At 30.7% G+C, this 21,277-nt stretch overlaps 1 protein-coding gene across 1 annotated transcript in view; it reads right to left on the bottom strand.

The window, feature by feature from the left end:
- Window positions 1-2,206: 2,206 nt before the first annotated feature.
- LOC139491767 (peroxidasin homolog) overlaps window positions 2,207-21,277 on the bottom strand; it is a 42,056-nt gene continuing 22,985 nt past the window's right edge. Inside the window, exons 4-9 of the mRNA XM_071279618.1 lie at window positions 19,177-19,248; window positions 17,087-17,158; window positions 14,879-14,950; window positions 10,136-10,281; window positions 8,533-8,607; window positions 2,207-6,071 (exon numbers count right to left, since the gene is read on the bottom strand). Coding sequence (XP_071135719.1) covers window positions 5,515-6,071; window positions 8,533-8,607; window positions 10,136-10,281; window positions 14,879-14,950; window positions 17,087-17,158; window positions 19,177-19,248 — 994 coding nt within the window. The 3' untranslated portion in view covers window positions 2,207-5,514. The remainder of the gene's footprint in view (window positions 6,072-8,532; window positions 8,608-10,135; window positions 10,282-14,878; window positions 14,951-17,086; window positions 17,159-19,176; window positions 19,249-21,277) is intronic.

Raw genomic sequence — 21,277 nt, forward strand, 5'->3', positions numbered from 1 at the left:
CACTCATCATACCGTATATATATCTTCTCATTTCATAAAGATATGCATTACCCAAACACGATATATTTTGTTGTTTGTTGCTTACGTTACCTTCATTGGGAAATATTCAATGCATATTCAGTACAACAAAACATTATAAAACGTATCCACATTGATGTGCAAAACAAAAAATGCAAGTTAAATACGAAACTTATCCCAAATAATCGGTAATCGCCGTAAAACGTAAAAATTTGACGTTACCATTTGAGACGCAATATCGTGCTTAACGTCTCAGTGGTCAAAAGTTGTTTGAGGTTTTTGGTCTTTTTCTAATACTATATGCCGTTTATAATTATTTGGTGTATTAAAATATTTCATGAGGATCATGTCAGTCTCTCCAGTTTTATTTTACCTTGACCTTATATTTACGGTTCATTGCTCATTGTTAAGTTTTTATACGACCGCAAAATGTGGTCGTATACTATAACTTTAGTATAAGTGAATAGAAATATATGAAATTTAAACACCAGGTTTATGACCATAAAAGGAAGGTTGGGATTGATTTTGGAAGTTTTGGTCCCAACAGTTTGGGAATTAGGGGCCAAAAAGGGCCCAAATAAGCATTTTCTTGGTTTTCGCACTATAACTTTAGTATAAGTGAATAGAAATCTATGAAATTTTGACACAAGGTTTATGACTACTTAAGGAAGGTTGGGATTGATTGTGGGAGTTTTGGTCCCAAAAGGTTGGGATTGATTGTGGGAGTTTTGGTCCCAACAGTTTAGGAATTAGGGGCCAAACAAGGGCCCAAATAAGCAATATTCTTGGTTTTCGCACATTCAATAACTTTAGTATAAGTAAATAGTAATCACTGAAATGATTGATTTTGGGAGTTGAGGTCCCAACAGTTTAGGAATTAGGGGCCCAAATAAGCATTTTCTTGGTTTTCGCACCATAACTTAGGTATAAGTAAATAGTAATCAATGAAATTTAAATACAAGGTTTATGAACACAAAAGGAAAGTTGGGATTGATTTTGGGAGTTGAGGTCCCAACAGTTTAGGAAAAAGGGGCCCAAATAAGCATTTTTCTTGGTTTTCGCACCATAACTTAAGTATAAGTAAATAGAAATCTATGAAATTTAAACACAAGGTTTCTGACAATACAAGGAAGGTTGGGATTGATTTTGGGAGTTTTGGTCCCAACAGTTTAGGAATAAGGGGCCCAAAGGGTCCAAAATTAAACTTTGTTTGAATTCAACAAAAATTGAATAATTGGGGTTCTTTGATATGCCGAATCTAACTGTGTATGTAGATTCTTAATTTTTGGTCCTGTTTTCAAATTGGTCTACATTAATGTCTATACCAAGTCAGGAATATGACAGTGGTTTTCCATTCGTTTGATGTTTTTGAGCTTTTGATTTTGCCATTTGATTAGAGACTTTCCGCTTTGAATTCTCCTCGGAGTTCAGTATTTTTATGATTTTACTTTTTACATGTATCACTCGAAATTATCATTTAAACTTCAAATGATAAATTGCCACAAGAATTGTATCCATTTACAACACAGATAGAACATGCACAATATGATCAGCGAAGAATCAGAGTACAAAATTCTCACAGGAACTGTTAATCAGTTAGGAGCACCTGAGTTCTACCCTGGTTGATGATGGAGTTCGTCTATTTCAGTCATAAGTTTCTAATGTTATGTTTAGAAAACGCCCGCTTCATGTTTTTCATTTCCGTTGTTTTTTACATGGCGTTTTCAGTTTTTTCTTCGATATGCGTATTTTTATTATTCCATAGAATATTGATACAAACTGACCTTGTACAAATACAACCACTTCACATTCTCATCATAGAAAAACTTACAATGGACCTTTTGGGGATTGCCTCCTTTGAATAAAGCAGGTAAGTTGACTCATATTTTAAAATGATTTTATACTGAAGCTGACAACTTCCTAAAATATCCTAATAGATTACTTTTCATTTCACTTGCTTCATTACATTGTTTTGAATTCAACACCACCCACTAAAGTTTCACAATGGGTACACAAAACATGCATGTCATTTAAAGTTAATATACATGTATCTGTCCAACACGGTCAGCATGTTTTCCATTGACGAGAGCAGCAGTCAGGGTGAATAATAACTAACGAATATCAGTAAGCAAAAACTATTTTAATTACAAACAAATCGATCCAAATTTATAACTTTTTTTTTTGAGAGAGTTTTTTTTTCAGTAGTCAGGCTTTTATAATCCCTGTACATCACCACCTGACTATGATTTTAAGGTGTTTGGAATATACAAACCAAAAAATTGAATAATTGATTAATAATAACAAAGAGTAAATAAATGTACAGAGTAGACAAAAAGAAAAAGAAAAAAATATACAGCAGTTGCTTTTTTTATATGCAAATTTATAAAAAAAATCTTCCCATAGAGGTGTGATACCACTAAATCATAGTACGTCACATCTGATTGCATACGAAAAGGGGTAGAAAAAAATACTCCCTTGAATTTGACAGCTGTATAAATCCTGCATTTCCTTGCAGTAAAAAATTTCTGAGTCATAAACATATATCTTGGGTGGTTCAGAGCACCATTGTTTTTTTTATTCGGTGTTTCAATAAAATAGTTTGAAAAATTGAAGTTACATGGTCACTAAATCTTGTAAACATGAAAGGAAGGGGTGGACATTTAATTGATTTACTACAAGTGCTGGTTATTATCTTATATACGATGAAATGTTATGTGAAATTTTGTCTGTAGTACTGGACAGGATAAATCTTTACTCATACCCAGTAGTTCTTTATTTGAAACAAAGATAGATTTTGCTCAATTAAAAAAAAATATGCAAATTTAACAAAGAATAAAAGGGAAAAATAGATATTATGTAAGTACACAATGTGTCAATCGAACATTGAACACAAATATAGATCAATATACAAATATACTACGTACTAGATGCATTTTACTACACAATATAGAAGAAGTTAATAACGGTAATGACAGGACTCTAGAGATGATAGAGCATTTTCATTGACAAACAAGATTAGTATACACTCTAGACATAAATAATACATATCTGTTAAACGCAATTGATAGCATTTCGTTTTACAAAATTGAATGTTATGTAAAATATATAAAACTAACCCCACATGTCTGCTATTATGATAACAAAGGAATAATAACGCTTGCCAATCATACAGCAATAGCTGTTGATTCTCATTGGTATATGATTTCTTGTCGACTTCATTGTTGGCTCGTGTTTCTTAGTCGTCAGTTTTCTGTGTGGTTGACTGATGTTTACGCAAACAAAGAAATCTGGTTGACAAACTAAAATTGGAGAAAACACATCCACTATAAGAGGAAAACAATGGAACAACAGAACCACTGAACTACAACAAAAGCAAACGCCAACATAAAAAAGAGCTGTCTGATAACAACTACCATTTTCCTGACTTGGTACAGGACAATTAATCTAAGAAAAAAATATTAGTTTAAAATCGGTTTTATAGCTAGCTAAAACTCCCGTTTATATGGCAATGTTAAAAAAACGTTAACACGTGAAGTAGTCATATCGCAAATTTTGGTATTTAATTGCAGCTTTGCTATCGTCAATTAACAGAAATGTTGAATTATATTTATAAACGCATTAAATACTATTTACCTTATCATTTATACTATTAAACAGAACACAAAAAAATCAATATTTGATAAACTTCCATACAATACATATCTGACCATGATTACATAAATACACACCAGGTTGTTTATATACAGCTGTATGCAGTTATTTAAAAAAACTAACAAAAATTCAAATTGACATTCTGACAGATTTTAGAAGATGTGGCATGAGTGTCAATGAGACAACTCTCCATCCAAAAGTCACAATTTGTAAAAGTAAACCAGTATAGGCCAAAGTACGGTATACAACAAGAAGCCTTGGCTCTCACCGAACAGCAAGCTATAACGGGCTCCCAAAAATGACTAGTGTAAAACCATTTAAACGGGAAAGCCAACGGTCTAATCTATATAAAAACGAGACTGGTTCCTGACTTAGGACAGGTGCAAACAAATGCAGTGGGTTTAAATGTTTTAATAGGTACCGACCTTCACCCTTATCTTAAAACAATAGTAAAACATCACAACATAGAAAGATACAATATAAAATATCAATTGAAATGGCTTAACTTAATTAATCAAAAGACATATACACACAATTGAACATACACAAATAAATTTGATCTATGACACAATGTAAATACAAAATCAATATAATAAGGGGTTAGAGGTTTAACAATTTCAGAAAGAAAACCATAACCTTGAACATAATGCCGCCAAAAAGAATAATTTTCACTGGTAAATGATAATAGTGTTGTTGTAAGGTATACTGTTAAATGGAGAACAATAATAATAAAAATAAATAATTTTGTTGTTTATGGTACGAGAACAGAAGTGAAAATTTATAGTCATAGTAAACACTTATCAAAGCTGGTATATATTAAAAATAAAGAGACGAGATATCAACTAAATAAGGAAACATTGAATAACAAAAAAGCATTACAAATTGCACCAAATAGGTCATAATTAACATAACAAATGGGTAGGAGAATATTAAATGACATGAAGTGCATTTGTATGTTTTGATCTTTTTACGTTCTACTTTACGTGACCAGTTTCAATTTCTGTTTCAAGATTTTGTAACAAGATAAACACAATATAAGTTATTATATACACCAGCAGCTAGTTACTTGATTAAATTCATGAAACATTATCAAAGCCGAAAAAAGGTGACAATAAAGGGATTATATGTTGGCCAAGAACACAGTTATTATTTCGTAGTGCATTTCTTTTAGACAAAAAACGCAAATTAAAAAATCGCACCTGCTAGATCCTAAAACGATTTTTTTACAGTGTAGTCTACTACTTTAGGGACAAAGTATATCAACATTATAGAACAGTCTATCGGCTCTAACTCAAATTATGAACAATTCTTTGTTATTGGAGTATGTAATTCAGTTTGACAGCTTCAGACATACTTATTTTTTACCTTTTCAAACTAGACCAAATCACTTTTTTACGTAAAAATGTATGCCCCAATTTGTTTAGACAAGTATGTTCATCCCCCTACTTATTTTTTTTTTTACATAAAATATAAATGAATAAATTTGGAAGGTTTGTGTAAAAAGTTATACACTATCCATACTAGGGACTCTTATAGTAGACGACGAAAATCAAAGGACGATTTCTGTGTTCACGGACAAATGTACCTGATCACTTTTAAAGCTCAATGATGAGAAAGGAACTAAAATTAATATCTACTTCCATCTAAGGACAACTTCACTTGGTGGGTATTGAACCATACTTTTTTAATTATTCTGAAATCTATCAAATGAGAATGGCATACAATACAGCATAAAAGTACGAAAGCATTGACTTATAAGGCGAAGGTACGTAAGGGACTAATAGTCTCCACCAGTTGTACTGACCAGTTGATATAGAAAATAAACATAGCACTGTACAGTTGTTTTTAGATGGGTTCATCCTTAATTTCTAACGACTGTTCATTGATGCATCTGGCATATAGATGGGGTTCCTCTCGTCTATTTGATTCCAAAGATTCATATAAATTTGTATAGGTCCTATTCTCCTCTAATGTATCACTGTTTTCATCAGACTCCTGATGACTATTTTCAGGCTGCTGCGGTGCAGGCAGCAATGCCTGGTATGGATTTAGATAACCATCGCTTGTTAACCGAATCCCATTTGATGACTCGCTTGAGTTATCATCGTCAGAAAGAACACCTTGTTCGGATGGTGATGCGACGAAATCTGACATTTCAAGCTCGTTAGTATTTGCGTACTCGTGATCACCTCCTCTTTCCGTCGAAATATGTCGGATCATTTCAGCATTACGGTTTTCCGGAGCTGCACGGTTTTCTGTATTTCGGCCAATTTCTACATTTCGGGTTATGTTTACTTTTTTACATTTCCTATGTACATAAAAGCAAACGACACTGCAACCGAGAATAAAAAAAAAGCCAGATCCACACGAAATAAAAATTATAACTTCTTTTTTTAGTATACCTACAAAGGAATAAAAATATGTTGTTAAACAATTTGTTTGTTATCTATATTTTACTTAGCTACGTTCGATTTAATATTTATGGCGGCAAAAGTTTTGAATCATCCCATTATGGGCCATGTCAACTATCCAATGAAATCGTTAACTGAATTGCAGTATGATTACTATTGATTACGAAATCGTATTCACTTGATTGAAAGTTTGAGCAAAGAGACATATCTGAAGTCAATACGATTAGGACAATTAGTAATTGATACCGCACATGAATGTATAAATAAATGCACTCTATATAAGGCCACAATTTTTCACAAAAAAATAATAACTTGGAAACAAGTTAATATCACGTTAAGGTAGATGGGTTTATGAATTAAAACACGCCAGAAATTCTGTAAATTTGCAAAAATTGCAGTATACATCATGCTATTTTCAAAAATATAATACACAGATTTTATCACGTATTGGTTTTTAAACTACTTGTGCAAAAATGAAAAAAAAAATAGAAAAAAAACACAGTTTGTGAATAAAACTAAAACTGAATGAGGACATGCTTAAGTGAAAAAGCAAAATTAGATATCTTTTATGAATGAAAGTAAAAAAAAATGGGACACTGAAACAAACATTAGATTAAATATACCTCCTATTTATAGAATTAACCGATCTTGATTATATCATTGTGGATGACTAAATAAAAAAGATACATGTATATGAAACAACCAGGTCAAAATGATAACATAAATCACACAATTGTATTCATTAAGATGATATTTTATACTAATCAATTAAGTCCATGCATTGCAAGCCGTATTCATATTTAATCAATGTCAAGATGTCTTATAAAAATAATAACATATATTGAAGAGAATAAAGGATATCTTGTTTTCTTCATGAGACAGTGTAACTAATTTAAAGTTAATAAGATGTCTTATCTACTGTATAACAAATCTTTTCTACTTTATAAATTTTCTGTTTAGATAAAAAAATGTATCTTGTATAGTTTATAAGATATTTCACATATATTTCAAGAAATATTTTAAACAAATACTTCATAAGATATCTTATATAGTTTATAAGATATCTTTAAAAGTAAACAATACATCTTATATTTACTTTATTAGATATATTATCAACCTAATATGACATCTTATTAACTTTATAATATTTTTTTTTTAATTTCTTTTAAGGAAGAGTCATTTTCGATAAGACGCCAGTGCTTTTGGAAAGACATCTGATTAACTTTTTAAGATATCTGATTAACTTGGTTTATAGATATCTGATTAACTTTATAAGATATCTGATTAACTTTATAAAATATCTGATTAACTTTATAAGATATCTGATTAACTTGGTTAGATATCTGATTAACTTTATAAGATATCCGATTAACTTGTTTATACATCTGATTAAATTATTAAGGTATCTGATTAGCTGTAAAAATATCTTATTAATTGTACACATGTATAAGATAACTTGAAAATAGAATACATATTAAAACGGCCTGCCATATTCCGGTCTCAAATTTGTATATATCATTACAGATTCAAACGTATCGATTTCTGTTATTTAACAATTCAAGATGTTAATTTGCACAGGAATATTCATTCTTATTATTTTTATAAGTTGATTTAATACTACTCTTCAGATAGTCGAATTTTAACCCCGGAGTCTGTCATTTTTCGACAGGTTACCTATCCTTTGTTAATGCATTTCGAAACTTGTTCAAATAAGAGCAACTAAAAGAAATAAAGCAGGCTTACAATCACTCCAATTTTTGGAAAAAGTCAACTTGTTTCAAAGATTTGGCATGTATAGAAAACCTAAAACAGTAAATTATTTCCCTAAATTTCACCGACCGCAAACTCGCTCTTACTTGACCTAGTATCAGAATTTCCTACCACAATGTAGATAACTTCTCAAAAAATTATATACTCCGGAGTCAAAAGTCGGTTATATGAAAATTGGCTATACCCTCTCATGATAGAAAAGTAGTTTTCAATAATTTGATATCTTGATTTAATTTCCCTGCACTGAATTTTACTTTATCATGTTTATAGATATGATTGAAAAACATGAATACATGTAAATTAGCTTATGTATAAGTAGAAAAATAATTAGACAACTCTCATCAAAAGACTAAAGACCTGCAAATACAGGTTTATGAGTGACCATATTATCTTATCTATCCTTTGTTTTCATGTTCATTTAGCTTGACAACTTCTTTCTAAATTATTACCGAGATCTACGTGTTGAAACCAGTCATTTAATATTCAGTCAGCAGTAAACTTTTTTCCCAGTTGTTTCAATAAACACAATTAAATATTAAGTTGTTTTTTTCTCCAGAATTGGTCTGTGTATATTGACTATATTTTTGATAAACGTTTATTTTTGGTAATTTTTATTATGTGTTTCCTTTTTCATGAGTATATAATTTTCACTTCCGTTATTTTAAACGAGGTCTTATCTTACCTGTAGTGCTCTCTGTTGTACTTGCTGCATTATCTGTTGCAACAGAAGATGGAAATGCTTCTGTTGTTTCTGATTCTGACAAAAGAAATGTAAACAAGAAATTATTTAAACAAGCAAGAATCAATCAATCATTCAATAAAATGAGTAAGAACATGTCTTTTGGAGAAAATAACTATTCAACAAACAGATAGCAGCATAGAAAGAAGTAATGCAATTGTCGACAATTATTTTCACTAGAAATCAAAGTGTTAACTATACCAGTACTAAATCATATTTCAATGATTGAATGGGTAATGCTTCTCTTGATATGATTGCTATTGGTGAAAATAGATGATAGAGAATAAAAAGGTAAAATTATGATACAATATATTAGTTTTCCAGAATTTGGTTACAGAAAATTAGAGATACATTACAATTACTTATGAATATAAGTAAATTCATAAAAATATAAAATCAAATTTTAGTATAAAACAACTTATTGAAGACGTATTTTCGAATACATAAGTAAGAGAGAAGTAGACAAATCGCAGACACAGTCAAAATTTCTCAAACTACAGGATACTGTATTGAACATATGTTCGTTAGTTTGACCTAGGCTCTCGTTTTAATAGTATAACAACTGATAACAGGATAATTTATATCCGGAGAAACATATTTTAACTTGCTTCTTATTGTTGCAGTTCAGTGTTTCTGTTGTTCCGTTGTTTTCCTCTTTTAGTTGGTGTGTTTCCCTCGGTTTAAGTTTGTAACCCGGATTGTTTTTTCTCTTAATCGATTTATGACTTTTGAACAGCATTATACTACTGTTGCCTTTATTTGTTAAAGTTAAGTACATGTTTTATGTAACATGTACAAGTTGTCAAGCGTTCAAAGATAGATTAAAATGTTATAACAAATGTAAATAATGAATGTGACAGTTTTTCAGATCTTTGAAATTAAGTAAACTTCTTTTAACTTACGAAACGTTTTCTGGGCTGAAAAGTATCTTAATATAACTAGTAATTAGTGTTCAGTTTTAAGACGAAAATATTATAAGACACAGCTAGAACTGTAATAATCACTCATTATATTATACAAAATCGTCTTTTTTTTCATTTTTCGTTTTGTTCCCATGTTGCCCCAAATAGGAAAGAGAGGATACCTAGGGGACAATCAAACATCACGGCTAAAAGATAAATAGAAAACACTATGGTGTACAGTTCTAGTCTTATGTTGCCATTAACAGGAAAGATAGGGTACCAAGGTGGCATTCCAATTTGAGATGACTTAAAAAAAGTTTGTTTTCATTTTTCAAATTTTAAGAATCAATTAAACGTTTTTCTTTTTCATAATAACACACCGTTTTCTTGCATTGCATACAAAGTATTCATGTTAGTATACTTCAATGTTCCAAGAAATAAATCCAAATAATTAAAAAAATGAATTTTCATTAAACATGTGTCGATACTCAGTGGGAGGATTCATTATTAAGTCAAATAACGGCAGCTTATTCCTCTTTTCGTTTGCAAAAATTCGCTGCATGCTGCATACCTTTGTTTTCATTTAACAGCGAAAGATTTTTTCTGTATTGTTATTCAAATATAAGTTGGATTAAATATACTACCTTTGCAGTTGGTGAAGTTATGATCAATTAACGGTTTATTGTCACACGATGCATCGGGAACATACAAATTTGTTTTATTTTGCAGAAATTCCTGTAACGTTTTTAATTCACATTTGGAACAGTCCAGTGGATTATTCTCTAATAGCCTGTTGATACCAACAATAAAAATGTAATTTTAGTTGATTTGAAACAAAATACAAAACTTAAATCATCTGAAGGCATCTTAAACAGAATAACAAAAAAGTTAAATTACAAAAATACTGAGCTCCGAGGAAAATTCAAAACGGAAAAACCCTTATCAAATGGCAAAATCAAAAACACACACACATCGAACGAATGAACAGCAACTGTCATATTCCTGTCTTATGTAGAAAATGGTGGATTGAACCTGGTTTTATAGAGCTGAACCTCTCACTTGTATGACAGTCGCATCAAATTTCATTATATTGACAACGATGCGTGAATAAAACAAACAGACTTAAAAGGTAAAAATGTCAAAGTAGGGGTACAGCAGTCAACACCGTGTCACAATCTTAATCACAACAAAAACAAACAAATATTTAAAAAAGAAGCACAGAAAAGGATATATCACATTTAACAACCTCGTTCATTGATAACTTATTTTTGTATTTTATTTATGTATGCCAAATCAACCAATAAAGGATCGAGGGATTTTAAGCTCTGGGACCGAATCGTAATTTTAACATTAACTCTGGCGTAGAATCGCGTTTGTGATGTCAGAATGAAAACGTCACACAGGTAGAGATATAAAATAATTTTGTCGTTCAAAGTATGCAAAAATTATAATAGAATAATAACATTTTGGCGGGATGTTTAAAGTACAGAGACACGTCATATGTATCAAAGAAACATAAAAATTCACACGGACAAAGCACACAAGTAAAAATGAAAAATAATACAAACAACACAATGACGGGATGCATAAGTACAGAGCCACGTCAAATGTATATCACCAAAAACAGATCAAACAGTAAAAGTAATATCAATAAAGACAAATAAAAGAACAATTTAAAACGTTATTAAGATGATACACAAATGTCGGTTTCAATTATTGATTGACTGTTATATCGGTATTTTGTGTATTTTTTCCTTTTCATTTTTATTGGTCCTTGTGCTAAATTCCCTCTGATTTTGAAATTAATTGTTATGGTCTTTGAATACGCTGTTGGTAACTGCGAGTACTCTTAGATCAGTATTTTGAATCTAACACTGACTGGATGTTAAATTATGCCACTGTATACATGTATTATTCAACGATATATACTTGAAATAACGTGGTTGTCGCAAGTCAGTTGAAACATTATTTCTATTGTTCAAAAGAACAAACATTCAGAGAACAGTGATCAACTAAGTCACGTTTGCCCAATGTCTGTCTTTGTTCCTGTTTGTAATATTTGATTTTTTTAGTTCATGTTTGTAGTACTAACCGGTCGTTGGTTTTCAAATTTTTCAATTTCTAACATTTCGTTGTTTTTGGCTTTTTAGAGCTTACAATATGGTTTCGTTTTTTCAGGTCGTACTGTAGCCTTATCTATTTATCTTTCGTTTTCGGTCTATAGATAGTTTTGTTATTGGTAATCATACACTACATCTCCCTGTCTTTTTTTTTTGTATGTAACGGAGTTATTTTAAAATTAACATTGACTTGATATCATTTTAACTGATAATGAAATTTTAATCATAAACAAACTTGCTGACTAGTATACTTATAATCTATACAAGCATATTTGACCCGCATTGGGAATAGTTTCGGCTTTTTGTTGCTTATGCAATAGTAAAATAATATGGAAACAAAACAGTAGAAACTCTACCCGATTAACTAAATTATCTGAAAGTCTGAAATTCTAAAGAAAGTATACGACTGATGACTGAATATATAGAAATAAGTGCAGAACTATGCACTTTGAATATACTGAAATGAATAAATATTTCGACCGGTAATTCAACGTGTATCCCCTGTTTGCAATGACAAAAATGTGAATTATAGCGCAAATCAAAAAATTGTACTTCAATATTTTAGAAGTCAGTATTCACCATTTTCACAAAAGAGCGGTTAGATAAATACACACATCATTTATTGCTATATACACATATCATACTTGTTTTTCGTTTACTGTTTTGTATAATTCAGGTCGTAGTTTTATCGTTTGAATTATTTTACATTCGTCATGAAGGGGTCTTTTATAAGTTATTATGCGGTATGGGTTTTGCTCATTGTTGAAGGCCGTATGCTGATCTTAAAGTATGAACTTTTAGATTATTTTTCAATTTTATCAGGATATTCTTGTCATCTTTGCTCCAATTAACTATCTTGTCCTAAAAAAAATTAGGAAATCTCTCCATCGATCACATTCATATCTCCTCAGTTATATCATCAAATCAATTACATACATCTAAATGTTCTTGGTGCCAACTCAAATTTAAAAGAAATGTATACACTTCTCTTACAACTATTGCATATATCTTAATAATAACCCTACACAATGACAAAATAGAAGTTCGGTTAAACATTCAGTAGCTTTATACAGTTTCTATTCTAGTGTTTGGGCAAAATATAAAACAGTCAAATGTAAAACGTAACAAAGTACAACACTTATCTTATTCTGAAAAGGTGAATTACTAAGTCTAGACATTTATCACTGGATTTATAAGTGCACTCCTATTTAGAAAGGTTTGGCCTGAAATATGATAAAAAGTAATCCCTAGTCCAGTTAATTATTGTATCATGAAATGATACAGGGGAACCTCTCCATTGACACCATTTAGATGAGCCTAAATTATCTGATCTTTTCAATAACATTGATTTAAACAACAATTTTTATTCAATTTTAAAATCACAAAAATAACAATGATAGGATATAATTACAAATGCGACATTTTTCTACCAGAGACCAACTGAGGTAGAAGTTAATAACTATAGGTCATCATAGCGCCTTCAACAATGAGCAAAAACAAAATGTAAAACAATTTAAACGTAAAAACTAGCGACCTGATTTGTGTTCAAAACATTAAGCGAAAAACATATATGATATACAACAACAACCGACAACCAATGAATCACAGGCTCCTGACTTCGGACAGACACAAACAGAATATGGAGGGGTTAAACATGTAAAAACACGTTTGCTTGCGCCAAAACTGGTGTTGCAGAACACTATAAAAGAAAACTATAACAACCAGTTTATAAGGGCTTAACTCATGTGATCGACACAAACCACAAACAAAAGTATAACAAATAAATACAAAAGACACACAGTACGGATATGAGAGTACCTTGCAATTACTGAATGCTAGTTCAAAGTCAATAACAACTAATAAAACATCATGTTTCTAACACTAAAAAAAACCCAGTCAGTACACATCCACTATCCAATGGATATACGTAAAGACGTCATTAACAGTCAGAGAAAACCATGACATTATGCAATGTACATATTACACGTTATGCTAAATAATTTAAGGCGATATTTAACCACCTTTTTGGAAAAATTGCATAAAGTTCTCAAAATAATAAAAGACTGACTTAATGTTTTTATAAAAAAAACGTATTTTACTTTTAAGAAATTAAATGAGAGGTTGATATAATGCAATAGCAAAGCAGCAACATATGGGGAATCATAATTCGATTGGTCTGTCGGTAACTACAAAATAACATAACGTATTTCAGCATTGTGTTTGTCGTAATCCTCAATATAAACAACAAAATGTTGACAATAATTGATCAACAGAAGTGCGTTATATCTGTTTAAGCACTAGTTAATATATTGTATTCGTACAGAAAGATTTCATAATACAATAACTAGATATTATTCATATCATCTTTGAGGTCTGCTTAAAAGTCTGTAAAAATAAATTTTGTTGTCACACTGTTTGACCATGTCATGATTTGTTAGCAAAAACAAATATCCGATGGATCATATTTACAACAGGTAGGTCAATACCAGTGTTGAAAGATTTTTAGAAAGGTCTTATGACGTGTTGGATTTATAACCTCATTCATTCAGCTTCGTTGCTAGCTAGCTAGCGTCGATGGAATATAATAAACCCTTTAAAGTTTTTGACTCTTATGTCAAATTTTGCTGAATAATTTTACTTAGTAATGTTGTTACCAATGTAATATTGATATATCTATTGTTTGCTTTTCATTTTCAGGATAAATTAAAAACATCTTCGTTAATGTGTGAACCATGTTAAAGCTACAATGGAACAATGCTAAATGTCCTGCTCTATCAGAATCAGAATTGCATAGTGATATCGCGATGGTTCCTTTTTCATATTCTATCTTAAATTAAATCTTGTTGTTGACCCTTAAATAGTACATAATAGAAGAAAGTCTGAATTCAGATGGCTTTATCAAATAATAGGGTCATATAATGTGCATGTTATAAGAATAAAGAGTATGCCAATGAAACAAATATCCACGACAGTTCAAATGAAGTGAATATAAGCAATTATAGGAAACCGTACGTCCTTCAACAATTAGTTAGTTTTGGGATAAAAAACAAGAAAGTCAAATTGAAGTAGTTCAAAGTGCAAATATTTTGCTGTTCTGGAAATGTTGATTACAAATATGCACTTATTTATAGCACAAGATTGATAATGATATCACTTTTGTGGAAGGTTTGCCATCAATATCAATAAAAAATTCTGTCATCTCTTCTCAATTAAACGTTTTGTTCTCAACAGAGACAGGGTACTATCTCCATTTAGAACGTTACTTACAGTGTTGTCAGAGCTGTCGATTCTTTAAAGAGATTGATGTCCAGCGTTGTTAATCGGTTGTGTTGCAGATACCTGCAAAAAAATATTTTTGAAATGTGTTTCTGCATAAATTCTGTCATATTCATACATGGAAACATATTTACCTTGGAAAAAGAAGAGCAATGGAAGTGTAATACATCTGTCTAAAAACTGGATAAAATATTGCTTACATACTGACAGATGTTTTGTACAGGGAATAGCATGTTTCACGTCTGATTTTTGATTATTTATGTTAAATATAGGATGTTGTAGGTACTATAAAATCTTTAAAAAAATCTGGTCTTTTGGCAGCTTTACTCCTTTCCAAAATGACAAATTTAAATACACAAAAAATTCTGAAAGTGCAATATTGTGCATGTACTGAATGATGCAGGGTAACCTTTTCGTTGACCATAGTTGTATGATCTTAAGCTATCTTATCTTTTCAATACATCTATGAAAATGATTTTTTCATTTCTTGAAACTGGTATATTTTAAACGTTATAGCAAATAAATTATAAACGATATTTAAACATCATTAGGGAAACTGCAAACAAATGATAAAAACGATGACCATAAATATTGCTTTCACAAAAACAAATATTGATTCATTAAAGCGCAAACCAGCAACTAACGAATGCAAATTATGTTTAATTGAAATAATTTACGTACAGTTTTGTAAGAGCCGTCAAACCTTTAAAGGGATTTATGTCCAGCGCTGTAATTGGATTGTTATGCAGGTACCTCAAGCAGAAATTCAAAACGGAAAGTTCCTTATCAAACGGCAAAATCAAAAGCGGAAACACATCAAATGTCGATCTAAACGTCCTTATATTTGATTTCTAGAAAATTGTTCACTTTACATGTAATACCAAAATAAATTGACATACAATAATAAATCTAAGTTGGAAAATTTGAAAATGTTATTAGAAGAAAAACTAAATCATTGCGGAAGTAAATCAGCAACACATCAAGTAAACTTATTTCTGCAGAATCATGTCATTTGGTTGTGTAGAAATAAATGTAATCCTTGCGAGAGCAAACCAGCAACACGGAAAGACAATATTTTTTTCAGAATCAAGTTACTTATAATGTTGTGAGAGCCGTCAAACCTCGAAAAAATTAACGTCTCTTCATTTATGTTAGGGATCGAAAAGTATTTGGAAGGCCATTTAATTTACCTCAATTTAGGATAAACTCTTGAATTTTAAAAGAGTCAAAATAGGATGAACGGATTATATAAACCGGAGGGAAAATATAATACAAGCCCAAACGAAATAAATATAAACAAGTCTAAATTGATAACAACGTTCAAACCTATGATTGCGTTGGATAAAAACCGCAATTTTTATACGTTGCATGCTACAAATTTCGTTGTAGAGGGGTCTAAATATAGTTTGCCTTTCATATTCAGGATAAACTAAAGACCACTTCGCAAATGTGTGTACCATGTTAGAGCAACAGTTGAACAATAAGTGTTCGCGCTATCAGAATTAGAATTGTATCGTGATTTCCTTTTACATTTGTTATATTCAAAATATTTTGTGCATGACCATAAGGACATGATAGAGGAAAGTCAGATTTCAAATTGCTTTATCAAATGATTAGGTCATATAAAATTCATGTTATAAAAATAAGGAGATGTGGTATCATTGCCAATGGGTGAACTATCCACCAACAACTGAAGTTCAACTGAAGTGGATATAAGCAACTATAGGCAACCGCATGGCCTGCAACAATGAGTTAGTTTTGGGACAAAAAACAAGCAAGTCAAATTGAAGTAGTCCAAGGTGCAAATATTTTATTGTTCCGATAATGTGGATTTCTAATCAAAGATGTACTTATTTGTAACACCAGATTGATTATGCTATCCCTTTTGTGCAAGTTTTGCTCTCAATGTCAATAAAAAATCTGTCATCTCTTTTCATTTAAACGGGTTTTTTTTTTCTAAAACGATACAGGGAAATAGCACCATTTAGAACGTTTCATATCATCTTAAGCTATCTTGTTAATTCAATATCCCCTTACAATTTTTTTTTGAAAATGGTACACTTTAGATGTTATACTAAATTCATTGTCACAAATTGTAGGAAATTTAAATTTTTTTTCAAAAAGATGAATTAGATGTTTTCAAAAGCAAACCAGCAACACATGAAGGCTAATTATACTTTGTGGAATCAGATTACTTACAGTGTGGTCAGAGCTGTCAGATCTTTGAAGAGATTGATTTCCAGCGTTGTTATTCTATTCAAGTGCAAGTACCTGCAAAATAATATTTTTTGAAACGAGTTTCTGCGTCAATTCTAGAATATTCATCAACAGAAAAATATTTACTTTAAAAAAAGGAGAACAATGGAAGTATAATACATCTGATTAAAAAGTGGTATAATATTGCATACATACTGACAATATTAGTATATCATGTACATTGTATTCGTACTGAAAGATTACATTATAAAATAAGTAGTTATCATTCATCAGTGGCTCAAATAATTAACACAAGACGAAGACATCTTTGAGGTTTGCTGTAAAGTCTGTAAAAATCAATTTTGTTTTCACACTGTTTAACCGTGTCATTTATGATAAGCTAGCAAAAGCAAATATCAAATAGACCATATTTTAAAATAGGTAGGTCAATACAAGGGGGATGACAGACTTCCAGAAAGGTCGTATGACGTGTTAGATTTATAACCTCATTTAATCAGGTCCATAGCTAGCAGCAATTGAGTGAAATTAACCTATAATTTCTTTGACTCTTATGTCACATTTTGCTCAATGGTTTCCTTAGTATTGTTGTTAACAAAGTAATATTGGTATAAATATGGTATGCCTTTCATATGCAGGATAAAATAAACACAACTTAGCAAATGTGCGTATTATGTTAGAGCTACAATGGAACAAATAGCGCTTTATTATAATTAGAATTGAATAGTGATATTTCCTTTTACACATTCGGTCTTGAATTATATGCCAATGAGACAACTATCCACGAAAGTTCAAATGAAGTGGATGTAAGCAATTATAGGCAACCGTACGGCCTTCAACAATTAGTTAGTTTTGGGACAAAAAACAAGAAAGTCAAATTTAAGTAGTCCAAACCGCAAAGATTTTACTGTTCCGATAATGTGGATTTCTAATCAAAGATGTACTTATTTATAGCACCAGATTGATTATGCTGACTGTAAACAAGGTAAAATATTGCATATACTGTGGATTCATTATTATTCGTTGAATACAAATTTTCGTCCATTTCGTGATTACAGGGAAACCACTTATTTAAATGTTCCACGAATTGCAAATTTGCTGTATGATTAAATGCCGACTTTTGGAAAACAACTCAATCAAATATTCACAAAAATGCAAGTTTTCCCCAATCTACGAAAATTGGTACCCACACAAACAAATGTATCCACAGTATACTAATATATGATTTAGTTGAAATAACTACATGTAGTTATGATATAGCTTTAACCTGTTTAATGACTAAATTAAAGTGATATTTAAACTTTAACCTCGGCTCTTAAATTTCAAAATATGAAATTACAATTTTTTTCTAATGATGAATTTGAATAAAAATGCTATAGTCTTAGTATTCAAATTGTTGCTAAACAGTCGTTAGATCGATAGCAGTTTGTCAGACCTACATTTTTGGGAAGTAATATTGGTATAAAATGATTTGCTCTCCTCATTCTAGAGTAACAATCTACAAAGTTTTAAAATATAATTGATCATTATACTAGTATATCAGTATTACATGTATTAGTTGATACATATATTATCATCGAAACAAGTTCATAACCCCCCCCCCCCCCAAAAAAAAGAGAAAAAATCGAAGAAAATCTAAAGTAAAATATTGAGTCCTTATCAAAATTGCAAATAGCTAAATCGTAGGTAACGTCTACATTTGTATTTTAGTATGACTAGTATCAATTTGACAATTTAGTTCTCCTTATTCCAGTTTCCAATCTTGTCTTAAAAGATACAGGGCAAAATAAGTAAACAATTCAAATCACTTAAATTTACCTGATCAATTCATTTACAAATATCTAAACGTTCTGATATCTTAAAAATGGTAAACCATTAAGATAATACCGAATTTAATAACAATTATATCATTGCTGTGAAATGGTTTCAAAAGATGAAAACAAATGACGTTACAAATTACAATCGTAAATCTTATTTTACCCGAACAAATGTATAAAAAGATATTTGTGATATACTAAATCAGCCAACCAACAATATAGGGCGACAAATTTTTATTGCTATACATTTTTACTTACAAGCCTATTAGAGCCGTTAATCCCCGAAATAGATTGTCATCCAATGTGGAACTTTGATTGTTGTTAAGGTGCCTGAAAAAAAAAGTGTTTTGCAATTTATTTCTATTCTTTTCCTTATTCAGAAATACAAACATCTTGAGGTAAAAATAAAAATCAACTGGACAGATGCAGAGATGCTTGGAAATTGATACTACATTGCATAAATACTCACAGAATTGTATGATACAATAAACAGTACTTATGCATATATGACCTTAAATTATTATCTTATTGACCATATTTCACAACAGCTATGGCGAAACCAGGTTGGTAGACTTTATGTGAGATCGTCTGACATCTATGATGGATACCCATATTTAATCATGTCAAAATCAATATATTTGAGCTAGTTTGAGTGCATAACGAAGCATGTCAAATAGGAAATTGGCAAAGACAATCGGTCAAATATTTTCAATTCCTTTAACATTTTTTTTTCAAATGAACCCCAAAAATTCATTAATGCATTGATGGTATTTTACACTACTGTTTTGTTTTACCAACTATTTTACATTTTTCATTTAATGGCCTTTTATGACTTGCTACTCGATGTCGCTTTTGGTCATTGTTAATGGTCATACGGCGACCTAACGATGCTAACTTCCACGTTATTATGTTTCTGGTGGATAGTTATCTCCTTTGCAATCATACCAAATCATCTTCTTTTTGTATTGGTCTCAATTTGAGCATAATTTGTCTATCTCTGCTCAGGGTTACAATCTTGTCATTTTAAGATAAAAGAAAACCTGTACATTGCTCATAATCAAACTCACAACACCAGGGTAAATTTTAAAATAGATAAAAATACAAACAACAACATACAAAATTAAATACTGAGCAACACGAACACCACCGTCGACCCCCGACCCCTCATCTCCCTCCTAAAAAAAAGAAAAAAGAAAAGAAACGAAAAAAACAAGATGACTTCAGGTCCTCCTCTTCATGTGGCATCCGTCGTGTTGCTCATGCAAGTACATCCTGCGAAGAGTCTAACTCTGAAGGGCACATTTGGTGAAAAGGCGGACGAGTTAGCAAAACTGATTTTACTTGAAATAATAAATACAAGGAGATAATGATTTAATGGGACAGAAAAGCAGCAACACCTGACGGCATATTTGTTTTTTTGAAATCATATTTTTAAGAACCGACAAACCTAATAAAATATGTACATCTGTGTGGTTATTTAATTCTCACTCACAAATAACATTTTCTTAATTAATATATATATTTAAATTTTCATATTAATCAATTCAAACAGATAAACGTTGAGAATAGAAGGCAACTTGAAAAGGGTTGAAATTACATCAATTTTGACAATAGATATGCATTATCAATACACAAAACAGTTTAACTATTCATGTTTGATTTACAAAATTATAATTTAATGAAAATTATCAAAATCAATGTTGATTTTACTTTAACTGCAAACTTAATGTTGTGTTTCATACACAAACAAAATTTAGTTGTTACCATTGAACATTTCATCATCATCACGCAATGTCCCGTTTTGTGAATGTTAGGATTGAAAGGCGGTTGTGTGGAGGTAGTTTTAGATTTTCCAGTTTTTCAAAGTCGTAAATGTTTACATATCTCGGTTTTGGTCTGTGGATAGTTGTGTTATTGGTGATCATACCACATCTTATTTTGATATTAAACTTCAAGGTGTTATTTCAAACTATTGAAAGCTATTTCTTGGAATGATAATAAGTGAAGGTAAACTGTCAATATACTATCAGCAGCTGATTTAGAAGTAATACACTCCTTTGCAATCGATTGCAATCAACGACATGAATTTAGCATTGCATTCATTTTGAAGAAATCATAGAAAACTGGCAGTTGTGTACGTAAAGCTGTTTAAAAACTCGTTTAACCATTGCATACATACATCACATACTGATATTCACTTAGTAGTTACAATAAAAAAAAAGTAAGTTGGAGAGTAACAATTTTTACATCTGCTCCTAAACATAAACACTATTTGTTTTCTGACCGTTTTACTGCATTATTGTGAATTAATTTGAACGTATTATACATTTACATTTGTGGACATACGATACAACAGCTA

This window comes from Mytilus edulis, chromosome 10, assembly GCF_963676685.1.
Source record: "Mytilus edulis chromosome 10, xbMytEdul2.2, whole genome shotgun sequence".
NCBI classification, from domain to species: Eukaryota; Metazoa; Mollusca; class Bivalvia; order Mytilida; family Mytilidae; genus Mytilus; species Mytilus edulis.